The 12,881-nt window shown below is 40.0% G+C and overlaps 1 protein-coding gene across 1 annotated transcript in view; it reads left to right on the plus strand.

Moving 5' to 3' along the window:
• The window catches only part of ZNF366 (zinc finger protein 366), a 107,113-nt gene extending 95,110 nt beyond the window's left edge, over positions 1-12,003 (plus strand). The window contains exon 5 of the mRNA XM_053701435.1: positions 11,128-12,003. Within this exon, the coding sequence (XP_053557410.1) occupies positions 11,128-11,480 (353 nt within the window). The 3' untranslated portion in view covers positions 11,481-12,003. The remainder of the gene's footprint in view (positions 1-11,127) is intronic.
• Positions 12,004-12,881: the final 878 nt, after the last annotated feature.

The raw sequence follows: 12,881 nt of genomic DNA on the forward strand, positions 1-12,881 counted from the left end.
TAGGAAACAATGGGACTGTTTGAGCTGAAAAAAAACCTAACACCTGCAAAAAAGCAGCGTTCAGCTCCATTGTTTTCTATGGGGAAACACTTCCTACGTCTGCACCTAACACTCTAACATGTACCCCGAGTCTAAACACCCTAACCTTACACTTATTAACCCCTAATCTGCCGCCCCCGCTATCGCTGACCCCTGCATTTTTTTTTTAAACCCTAATCTGCCGCTCCGTAAACCGCTGCAACCTACGTTATCCCTATGTACCCCTAATCTGCTGCCCCTAACACCGCCGACCCCTATGTTATATTTATTAACCCCTAATCTGCCCCCCACAATGTCGCCGACACCTGCCTACACTTATTAACCCCTAATCTGCCGAGCGGACCTGAGCGCTACTATAATAAAGTTATTAACCCCTAATCCGCCTCACTAACCCTATCATAAATAGTATTAACCCCTAATCTGCCCTCCCTAACATCGCCGACACCTAACTTCAATTATTAACCCCTAATCTGACGACCGGAGCTCACCGCTATTCTAATAAATGTATTAACCCCTAAAGCTAAGTCTAACCCTAACACTAACACCCCCCTAACTTAAATATAATTTACATCTAACGAAATAAATTAACTCTTATTAAATAAATGATTCCTATTTAAAGCTAAATACTTACCTGTAAAATAAATCCTAATATAGCTACAATATAAATTATAATTATATTATAGCTATTTTAGGATTAATATTTATTTTACAGGCAACTTTGTAATTATTTTAACCAGGTACAATAGCTATTAAATAGTTAAGAACTATTTAATAGTTACCTAGTTAAAATAATAACAAATTTACCTGTAAAATAAATCCTAACCTAAGATATAATTAAACCTAACACTACCCTATCAATAAAATAATTAAATAAACTACCTACAATTACCTACAATTAACCTAACACTACACTATCAATAAATTAATTAAACACAATTCCTACAAATAAATACAATTAAATAAACTAGCTAAAGTACAAAAAATAAAAAAGAACTAAGTTACAAAAAATAAAAAAATATTTACAAACATAAGAAAAATATTACAACAATTTTAAACTAATTACACCTACTCTAAGCCCCCTAATAAAATAACAAAGACCCCCAAAATAAAACATTCCCTACCCTATTCTAAATTAAAAAAGTTACAAGCTCTTTTACCTTACCAGCCCTGAACAGGGCCCTTTGCGGGGCATGCCCCAAGAATTTCAGCTCTTTTGCCTGTAAAAGAATAAATACAATACCCCCCCCAACATTACAACCCACCACCCACATACCCCTAATCTAACCCAAAACCCCCTTAAATAAACCTAACACTAAGCCCCTGAAGATCTTCCTACCTTGTCTTCACCATCCAGGTTCACCGATCCGTCCTGAAGAGCTCCTCCGATGTCCTGATCCAAGCCCAAGCGGGGGGCTGAAGAGGTCCATGATCCGGTCAAAGTCTTCATCCAAGCGGGGCAGAAGAGGATCTTCCATCCGATTGAAGTCATCATCCAGGCGGCATCTTCTATGGTCTTCCATCCGGAGCGAAGCGGCAGGATCCTGAAGACCTCCAGCGCGGAACATCCATCTGGACCGACGACTGAACGACGAATGACTGTTCCTTTAAGGGACGTCATCCAAGATGGCGTCCCTCGAATTCCGATTGGCTGATAGGATTCTATCAGCCAATCGGAATTAAGGTAGGAATTTTCTGATTGGCTGATGGAATCAGCCAATCAGAATCTAGTTCAATCCGATTGGCTGATCCAATCAGCCAATCAGATTGAGCTCGCATTCTATTGGCTGTTCCGATCAGCCAATAGAATGCGAGCTCAATCTGATTGGCTGATTGGATCAGCCAATTGGATTGAACTTGATTCTGATTGGCTGATTCCATCAGCCAATCAGAAAATTCCTACCTTAATTCCGATTGGCTGATAGAATCCTGTCAGCCAATCGGAATTCGAGGGACGCCATCTTGGATGACGTCCCTTAAAGGAACAGTCATTCGTCGTTCAGTCGTCGGTCCGGATGGATGTTCCGCACTGGAGGTCTTCAGGATCCTGCCGCTTCGCTCCGGATGGAAGACCATAGAAGATGCCGCCTGGATGATGACTTCAATCGGATGGAAGATCCTCTTCTGCCCCGCTTGGATGAAGACTTTGACCGGATCATGGACCTCTTCAGCCCCCCGCTTGGGCTTGGATCAGGACATCGGAGGAGCTCTTCAGGACGGATCGGTGAACCTGGATGGTGAAGACAAGGTAGGAAGATCTTCATGGGCTTAGTGTTAGGTTTATTTAAGGGGGGTTTGGGTTAGATTAGGGGTATGTGGGTGGTGGGTTGTAATGTTGGGGGGGGGGTATTGTATTTATTCTTTTACAGGCAAAAGAGCTGAAATTCTTGGGGCATGCCCCGCAAAGGGCCCTGTTCAGGGCTGGTAAGGTAAAAGAGCTTGTAACTTTTTTAATTTAGAATAGGGTAGGGAATTTTTTATTTTGGGGGTCTTTGTTATTTTATTAGGGGGCTTAGAGTAGGTGTAATTAGTTTAAAATTGTTGTAATATTTTTCTTATGTTTGTAAATATTTTTTTATTTTTTGTAACTTAGTTCTTTTTTATTTTTTGTACTTTAGCTAGTTTATTTAATTGTATTTATTTGTAGGAATTGTGTTTAATTAATTTATTGATAGTGTAGTGTTAGGTTAATTGTAGGTAATTGTAGGTAGTTTATTTAATTATTTTATTGATAGGGTAGTGTTAGGTTTAATTATATCTTAGGTTAGGATTTATTTTACAGGTAAATTTGTTATTATTTTAACTAGGTAACTATTAAATAGTTCTTAACTATTTAATAGCTATTGTACCTGGTTAAAATAATTACAAAGTTGCCTGTAAAATAAATATTAATCCTAAAATAGCTATAATATAATTATAATTTATATTGTAGCTATATTAGGATTTATTTTACAGGTAAGTATTTAGCTTTAAATAGGAATCATTTATTTAATAAGAGTTAATTTATTTCGTTAGATGTAAATTATATTTAAGTTAGGGGGGTGTTAGTGTTAGGGTTAGACTTAGCTTTAGGGGTTAATACATTTATTAGAATAGCGGTGAGCTCCGGTCGTCAGATTAGGGGTTAATAATTGAAGTTAGGTGTCGGCGATGTTAGGGAGGGCAGATTAGGGGTTAATACTATTTATGATAGGGTTAGTGAGGCGGATTAGGGGTTAATAACTTTATTATAGTAGCGGTGCGGTCCGCTCGGCAGATTAGGGGTTAATAAGTGTAGGCAGGTGTCGGCGACGTTGAGGGGGGCAGATTAGGGGTTAATAAATATAATATAGGGGTCGGCGGTGTTAGGGGTAGCAGATTAGGGGTACATAGGGATAACGTAGGTGGCGGCGCTTTGCGGTCGGAAGATTAGGGGTTAATTATTTTAAGTAGCTGGCGGCGACGTTGTGGGGGGCAGGTTAGGGGTTAATAAATGTAATACAGGGGTCGGCGGTGTTAGGGGCAGCAGATTAGGGGTACATAAGTATAACGTAGGTGGCAGTCGGCAGATTAGGGGTTAAAAATTTTAATCGAGTGGCGGCGATGTGGGGGGAGCTCGGTTTAGGGGTACATAGGTAGTTTATGGGTGTTAGTGTACTTTAGGGTACAGTAGTTAAGAGCTTTATGAACCGGCGTTAGCCAGAAAGCTCTTAACTCCTGCTATTTTCAGGCGGCTGGAGTTTTGTCGTTAGATTTCTAACGCTCACTTCAGAAACGACTCTAAATACCAGCGTTAGAAAGATCCCATTGAAAACATAGGATACGCAAATGGCGTAGGGGGATCTGCGGTATGGAAAAGTCGCGGCTGAAAAGTGAGCGTTAGACCCTTTAATCAATGACTCCAAATACCAGCGGGCGGCCAAAACCAGCGTTAGGAGCCTGGTTTTGACGGCTACCGCCGAACTCCAAATCTAGGCCTAAGCCTGAGAGTATAACATTTTATGCAGATGTAAAAATCTTAGATGAAATGCCTCCTGGCATCTAGAAAGTCCTTGCATAAAGGGGCAGTAAACTGGAATGTAATATATATATATATATATATATATATATATATATATCATATTTGCCAAAAGGGCACCTACCATTTGTATATTGAGGAGGAAACATTTCTGCATTGTTTTAAATATAGAATTTCTATTGCATTGTCAAATAATTATAAATACACTGCTCCATATTGCTAAAAAAATGTTTTTTTTTTATGGACCCCTGGCCCCACCATACAACTGCCACACTGAAGTTACAATCCGAAATTGCACAAAAAAATAAAAAACATTTACTTAGTAAGTCCTACCTCCTCTGTGAATGAAAGTGATCTGCCGTGATCTGTCTTACACTGTGCATAGTGGTTTAGTGCACACTCAGAAATCCTCTCAAATGTGAATGCTTTACTACTTGTAATTACATTTCCCACGCCCAATAGCTGTAGCGCCCTCTGGTGGCGGCCAAATTATAAAAAAAATAATAATAGTTGTGCTTGCCTCAGGGGGCACCCTGACCCAGTGGGCCCCTGACAGGAGTCACCCCTTTCACCCCCTGATGGCAGCCCTGATAACAGGAACTCTTGTACATGCTTAGTAGTAGCGGGTGCCTCAGAAAGTGTGCATACAAAAAGACTGCACAAATTGATAATGGAAATAAATGTAAAAGTTTATTAAAATTGCATGCTCTATCTGATTCATGAAAGTTTATTTTGACTTTAGTGTCCCTTTTAACATGAGCAACCATGATTTAGATCTGAGTTTGAATCTGTCTACTGTTTATCACCAAAATCATACTTACTTTATAAACTATGTTCATGAAGACATTGGCCTCTATTCAATAAAAACTTATTTGTGAAACTAATATCTCACTGAAAAAAAATCCCTACAACGTTCCCGTTCTAAAATAGCCAGCTTGATGGTATATTCCACTTGACATGTTTCAATAAAGCCATTCAAAACTGTAGCCTTATATTTTCCAGAAGCGTTCTCTCTAAAAAACTTTGGGTTCAATTACGAGTGGAGGAGTACTTTGTGCTCCCGCTTGCACATTAACTTCGCTAGATGGAAATTTTTTGTGCGTCTCGAGTATTACAAGCTAAAAGTAAAATATTTTTGCTCAAGCGCTAACCCAACGCACGCAAAAAGCTGAACTTCAGCTATTGCGACCATGTTAACATGTTCCCCCATAGACTTCAATGGAGCACGAAAAGTGGGGGAAAAAAACTAACGCCCTCACTTTCGTAAACCCAATTGCATTTAACCATGTGCACTAACCTGACATGAAATATAAATATTTCACATTTTGGTAAAATATTTATCTATACCTCTTTATATGGATGATTATATGTAGGTATATGTATGTATATATATATATATATATATATATATATATATATAACATCTATTTAAAAATACTTAGCAAATATTCCCCTATGTGAACATTGGAATGTGAAATATTTACAGTACATATACAGTTAAACACTTTCTTAAATATGAATATTATATGTTTTCAGCTACTTGACTGAAAAGGGTTCCAATGCACACACATATATATATATATATATATATATATGTGTGTGTGTGTGTGTGTATACATATGTATTTATGTGTTTATATGTGTATATATGTCTGTAAACACATATATAAACATATGTACTCATATATATGGATGCATATACATCTTTAGAGATGCCTGCCCTTCTTTTCTAACACCTGAGACCTCATATCTTTGAGCCCTTATAACTTTTTTGTGTAATATTTTTTTGTGCAATATTTTTTATTAGGTAGTGTTATTATGAGTGAAAGCGTACTTATATACACATATAAACACATAAATACATATGTACACACATTTATATATATATATACATATAAATATTTAGACATGTATGTATATATGTATATATATATATATATATATATATATTTAAGTCCTAAAGCCTGTGTACACGGACATTTTTTGCAGTACGCGGTTCCACCCCTTGCTCTCTATCCCCCTCTCTTTTGCTCTCTCTGCCCCCCTCTCTTCTGCTCTCTTTCCCCCTCTCTCTCTTTTGCTCTCTCTCCCCCCTCTCTTTTGCTCTCTCTCCCCTCTCTTTTGCTCTCTCTCCCTCTCTTTTGCTCTCTCTCTTCCCCCTCTCTCTATTTCGCTCTCTCTTTCCCCCTCTCTTTTCCTCCCTCTCTTTTGCGCTCTCCTCCCTCTCTTTTGCTCTCTCTCTCCCCCTCTCTTTTGCTGTCTCTATCCCTCCCCCTCTCTTTTGCTCTCTCTCCCCCTCTCTTTTGCTGTCTATCTCCCACTCTTTTGCTCTCTTTATCCTCCCTCTTTTGCTCTCTTCCCTCTCTTTTGCTGTCTCTCCCCCCTCTCTTTTGCTCTCTCTCCCCCTCTCTTTTGCTCTCTCTCCCCTCTCTTTTGCTCTCTCTATCCCCCACTTTTGCTTTTTCTCTCCCCCCCCCCTTTCTTTTGCTCTCTCCCCACATCTCTTTTGCTGTCTCTCTCCCCACATCTCTTTTGCTGTCTCTCTATCCCCCCTCTTTGCTCTCTCTTTCTCTCCCCCCCTCTCTTATGCTCTCTCTCTCCCCCTCTCTTTTGCTCTCTCTATCCCCCTCTTTTGCTCTCTATATCCCCCCTCTTTTGCTCACTTTCTCACCTTTCTTTTGCTCTCTTTATCCCCTCTCTTTTGCTGTCTCTCTCCCCCTCTTTTTTGCCCTCTCTCCCCTCTCTTTCTCTCTCTCTCTCTCTCTCTCCCCATCTCTTATGCTCTCTATATCCCCCTATTTTGCTCTCTCTATCCCCCTCTTTTGCTCTCTCTATCGTTCTTTATTTTGCTCTCTTTCTCCCCGCTCTTGTGCTCTCTCTCTCCCCTCTCTTTTGCTCTCTCTCTCCCCCTATCTTTTTGCGCTCTCCCCCCTTTCTTTTGCTCTCTCTCCCCTCCTCTCTTTTTCCCTCCTATCTTTTCCCCCTCTCTTTTGCGCTCTCTCTCTCGCCCCTCTTTTGCGCTCTCCCCCCTCTCTTTTGCTCTCTCTGCCCTCTCTTTTTCTGTCTCTCTCCCCTTTCTTCCCCCTCTCTTTTGCTGTCTCTCTCTCCCTCTCTTTTGCTCTCTCTCTCTCTACCCCTTTCTTTTGCTCTCCCTCCCCCCTCTATTTTGCTGTCTCTCCCCCTCTCTTTTGCTGTCTCTCTCCCTCTCTTTTGCTGTCTCTCTTCTTCTCTTTTGCTCTTTCTATCCCCCCTCTGTTGCTCTCTCTATACCCCCTCTTTTTCTCTCTCTCTATCTCCCCTCTTTTGCTCTCTCTCTATCCCCCCTCTGTCTCCCCTCTTTTGCTCTCCCCCTCTCTTTGGCTCTCTCTTCCCTTTCTTTTGCTCTCCCTCCCCCCTCTCTTTTGCTGTCTCTCTCCTTCTCTTTTTCTCTCTCTATCCCCCCTCTTTTGCTCTCTCTCTATCTTTCCCTTCTCTTTTGCTCTCTCTCTATCCCCCCTCTCTCTCCCCTCTTTTGCGCTCTCCCTCGTCTCTTTTGCTCTCTCTCCCCTTTCTCCCCCCTCTGTTTTGCGGTCTCCCTCTCTTTTGCTCTCTCTATCTCCCCTTTTTTGCTCTCTCTCCCCTTTCTTTTGCTTTCCCTCCCCCCTCTCTTTTGCTGTCTCTCTCCCTCTCTCTCTACCCCCTCTTTTGCTCTCTCTCTATCCCCCTTCTTTTGAGCTTTCTCTCTCCCGTCCGCACGTCCCCGCACACGTCACATCTGGTCCCACCCGCATCACGCCCGACCCCGCACCACACTGACCGCGTTACACCCCTCCCAGGCCCAGATGCCAGGTCAGTGTGTTGAAGGCCAGGTGTGTGTGTCCTTGCGCTGTCTCTACTGCGCATGACAGTTTCGGACAAACACACTTCGCCTTTTATATTATAGGATATATGTATATATATATATATATATATATATATATATATATATATATATATATATATATGTATCTCTATGTTAAAGCCCTTAGCAGCACTTTTTTCTAACACCTGAGACGTCATATCTTTGAGCCCTTATAACTTTTTATTACAATTTTTAAAAAATAATTTTTATTATTTAGTACCATTATGAAGTGTAACTGTTCTTTTAAATGTAATTTTGATGTGTTTTGTGCAACTTTTTTGTTAACCAGAGTTCTGAAGTCGTGCTATTCCGATGCACATTAAATTGAAATGTGTTCAAGCGAATGCTTTTACTTTCAACCAGTAATATGCTACTTCCGACGCGCTCAAAGAGCTGTACTAAACCCTTTTTCTCCGTTTTTTTTAGAATGAAATATTTGTAATGGAGTTAATATTTGAGCTATTACATTGTCTTACAAATCAGAACTTTCACTTTTTAATTGCACTCTTTATGATATGCTTCAAAACATCTTTACTTTTGTTAGAGATGGCAAATTAGTAATCCTTCATTTACCTTAAAGGGATATAAAAAACAACATTTTTCTTTTGTGGTTAGGACAGAGCATATAATTTTAAAAAAGTTTCCAATTGTACCAAATTAGCATCAGATATACAGTATGTAAAAATATGTATTTATGAATAAATAAAACATATTCTTGTATGTGAAGAACATTGGAATGTGAAATATTCATATTTTTATGCCGGGTTAGAGCGCGGGTAGGGTGTTTTTCCCCTCTTGTTTTGCTCCATTGACTTCTATGGGGAATAGGTTATGGCACACACGATATTCTAAGGATGGCTTTTTCATGCATCAGGAAAGCGATAACTTTTCACTTTTAACTTGTAATATAATCGCTACCTAACGCATGCAAAAAGTTTACTTCTAGAACAGTTAGCGCACAAGCAAAAGCGCTAATTAGCACGCCACTCGTAATTAAAGTATAGAATTGAGGGACGGACACTCTAAATCCCCTAATTTTTGTTAAAAATGAAATCCATACACCAATAAGAATGCTAATACAAAGAAAAAGGTTTAGATATTATATTGTTTTATTTCAGAAATAGCTCACTTTCCAGATTTTGAATATGTTTGTAAGAGTTGTCCGAATTAACCAGGGAACACAGTCCCTAAAGCAGAGTTCTGCACAAATATGCATCTTCTCTTATTGTCAATATCTATGTAAACAGCGTTAAAGGGACATAAAACAGAAAGCATTTATTTTATTATTCAGATAGAGTATGCAGTTTTAAACAACTTTCCAATTTACTTCTGTTATCTAATTTGCTTTGTTCATTTGGTATCTTTTGTTTAAAAGCATACACAGGTAGGTTCAGGAGCAGCAAGGCAGTATTGCGAGCTAGCTGGTGATTGGTGGCTGCACATATAAGTCTCTTGTCACTGGTTCCCCCAATGTGGTCAGCTAGCTCCCAGTAGTGCATTGCTGCTCCTTCAACAAAGGATACAAAAGAATAAAGCGAATTAGATAATAGAAGTAAATTGGAAATTTGTTTGACATTGAATGATCTACCTGAATCATGAAAGAAACATTTTGAGTTTCATGTCTTAAATTTATATACAGTATATTTGCATGAAAAAGGGGTTAAATAGCGGCCTTTCATGTGCATGATCACATTTTTGAGTTTAAGGTTCCTTTTAAAAGACCAGTTGAATGCTAACGTTTTAAACAAAAAATAAGCTAAGTAATTATTTAGTACTAGTCTTAAAGCCCGTTCACACGGGCCATTTTTTGCAGTACAGCGGTCCCACCCCTTGCTCTCTCTCTCCCCCTCTCTTTTGCGCTCTCTCCCCCTCTCTTTTGTGCTCTCTCTCACTCCCCCCTCTCTTTTGCTCTCTCTCCCCCTCTCTTTTGCTCTCTCTCCCCCTCTCTTTTGCTCTCTCTCTCCCCTTCTCTTTTGCTCTCTCTCGCCCTCTCTTTTGTGCTCTCTCCCCTCTCTTTTGTGCTCTCTCCCCCTCTCTTTTGTGCTCTCTCCCCCTCTCTTTTGCACTCTCTCTTGCTCCACCTCTCTTTTGCTCCCTCTCTCCCCCTCTCTTTTGCGCTCTCTCTCCCTCCTCTCTTTTACGCTCTCTCCCCCTCTCTTTGTGTTCTCTTCTCTTTTGCACTCTCTCTCTCCCCCCTCTTTTGTGCAATCTCTCTCCCCCTCTATTTTGCACTCTCCCCCTATCTTTTGCGCTCTCTCCCCCTCTCTTTTGCGCTCTCTCTCCCCCTCTCTTTTGAGCTCTCTCTCTCCCCCCTCTCTTTTGCGCTCTCTCTCCCCCCCTCTCTTTTGCGCTCTCTCTCTCCCCCTCTCTTTTGCACTCTCTCTCTCTCCCCCTCTCTTTTGCGCTCTCTCTCCCCTCCTCTCTTTTGCGTACTCTCCCCCCCTCTCTTTTGCTCTGTCTCTCTCTACTTTTTTTTGCTGTCTCTCTCCACCCCTCTCTTTTGCTCTTTCTCTCCATCCCTCTCTTTTGCTCTCTCTCCACCTCTCTCTCCCTCTCTTTTGCTCTCTCTCTCCATCCCTCTCTTTTGCTCTCTCTATCTCCCCCTCTCTATTGCTCTCCGTCCCCCCTCTCTTTTGCTCTCTCTCCCCCTCTCTTTTTCTCTGTCTTCCCTCTATTTTGCTCTTTCCCCTCTATTTTGCTCTCTCTCCCCCCCCTCTCTTCTGAATTTTCCTCTCTCTTCTGCTCTTCCCCCTCTCTTTAGTTCTTTGCTATCTCTTTTTGTCTCTCCCCCTCTCTTTCTATTTCTCTCTGCTGACCGCGCTCGACCACGCCCCCCGCCATGCCCCGGCCATGCCCCCGACCATGTCCGGTCATGCCCGGCCACGCCCATGCTCCCGCCCGGCCACCCCCACTTTTTTCGCAAACAGCATGTCAGGTAAGGCCAGGTGTGTTTGTCCTTGTGCTGGCTCTACTGCTCATGACAGCTTTGGACAAACACACTTGGCCTTTTATATTATAGGATATTGTATAACTGTTGCATGGGCCTTGTTGAGGGATTTAAACTATTTGTTTAGCCATTGTATAGATTCACTTTTCATAAAAAATACTTAGAACATCTTACAACATTCAACAAATGGGAGTTCTATATATTTTTAAATGTTTTCTCTGAAATTGTACATGGCATAAAGTGTTTTTCATTTTTTCTCTATGTGTAGGTTTGGGTAGAGGAAGAACAGGATCTTCCCACTCTATTGTGCTGCGCAACATGGAGCAGAAAGAACCCTTTGACCTCTCTAAAAAGAGGAGAATGAAGGAGACATTTCACCACTCAGATGGGGAGAGTGTGAAGGGAAGTTCCTCCCAGGAGGATGAAGGAAGCCACAGCCCTGGAATATATAACCATGAAACTCAGTACCTGGAAAGTGAGAATAGTGAACACCCAAGTGTTTTAACCAAAGCATACTGCAAAGAAAAGGAAGACTTGGTATATAACGAAGAAAATAAAGACAGGGCAAATAAAAACCAAAAGAAAGATGAACTTGCAAGAAGGACATTTTGGTTTGTCTGATTACTTGTATTTCAGGCACAAAAACACAAACGTACATGGGTTACTAGACAATAAAAAACAATGGACCATGGAAAATAAAGCAACATTAAATATGTAAAATAAATGACACATACCCAAAAAAACTAAATTCTGCTTATAGCAGCTACAACATTTTATATAAAAGCAGTGTTTTTTCCATTTTGCTTGAAATATTTTCATTAATTGCTTGTAGATATATGTCTATAATAGCAAACATAATAAGACAAAGCATAATTAATTGAATTTTAATATCAAAGTAAAATCATAATGTTTTAGGCAAATTAATACGTAACCTCTTGCCCTGGCTATATAGTATGTCTTAATAATGATCATATTAGGTCCAATAGCATTTCTGGAGTGTCTTGCTGCAAACTATACTGCAAATAGTATGTAATATTGATGTTTTATTCTAATATTACATGTAAACTGTACATTTTGCATATAATTGTTGTTAAAGCTGATTATAACAAAATATAAACACCATAAAGAAATTTTAAAATGGGAATTGTTTAATGAATGTGATTGTACAGAACAATTTCTTTATAACAGATATAAATGAAACCTATGCTATTTATCAGCCATTACATGCCAAAGAACTAATGAGCACTGATGTGAGACTTTTTCGTATATATTTTTTTGCTGTGTTTGAAAAATCACCACTTATTTAATTTGAAGTGTCCCCCATTCCTCCGAGAAGGTAGCACCCCCAAACAAGTGGTATCCCTAGGTGCCTCATCAAATTGCTGACAACATACTAAAAGGGCAACTTTATCCCCTGCACCCTGTTTGATTGGCACCCTTTTAAGAAGCAGAGGACCAGGGCTCAAAACAGGTCCGACGCGGAGTTCCAGGAACCCGGGTAGGCCGGCAAGGTTTTGCTGGCCCTCTTGGATTACCTAATCTCCTTGACAAAATATGCATTGTCATGTACAATGAAGATTATTTAAAGTATTGCAGATATTAACCCCTCAGCTGCCCTAACCTCATCACCTAATCAACCCCCATACAGGTATGAGGGGTGGTTAGGAGATTAAGACGTAATAAATGGTAACCATCAATAAAGGGAGCCTGGCTAAGATGGCAAGGTTTTGCCGGCCCTCCAGCGTTTACCTCATCGTCTTGACAAAATATGCATTGTCATGTACAATGTAGATTAAAGTATTGCATATATCTTAAAAGGGATTTAATGGTTGCTTGCTATTAGTTCAAACATAAATATATATTTGAAAATATATGTTTATGTTTAAAATAATATAAAGCATCATTAAATACATTTTAGTCTAATGAAAAATGATGCATTGATATGTAGAATGCATAATGTTTAAATATTTGCATATAAATTAAAATCTAATTAATGTTGCTTGTTGTGTTTATTATTTGTAA

The sequence above is a fragment of the Bombina bombina genome, chromosome 2 (assembly GCF_027579735.1).
Source record: "Bombina bombina isolate aBomBom1 chromosome 2, aBomBom1.pri, whole genome shotgun sequence".
Taxonomy (NCBI): domain Eukaryota; kingdom Metazoa; phylum Chordata; class Amphibia; order Anura; family Bombinatoridae; genus Bombina; species Bombina bombina.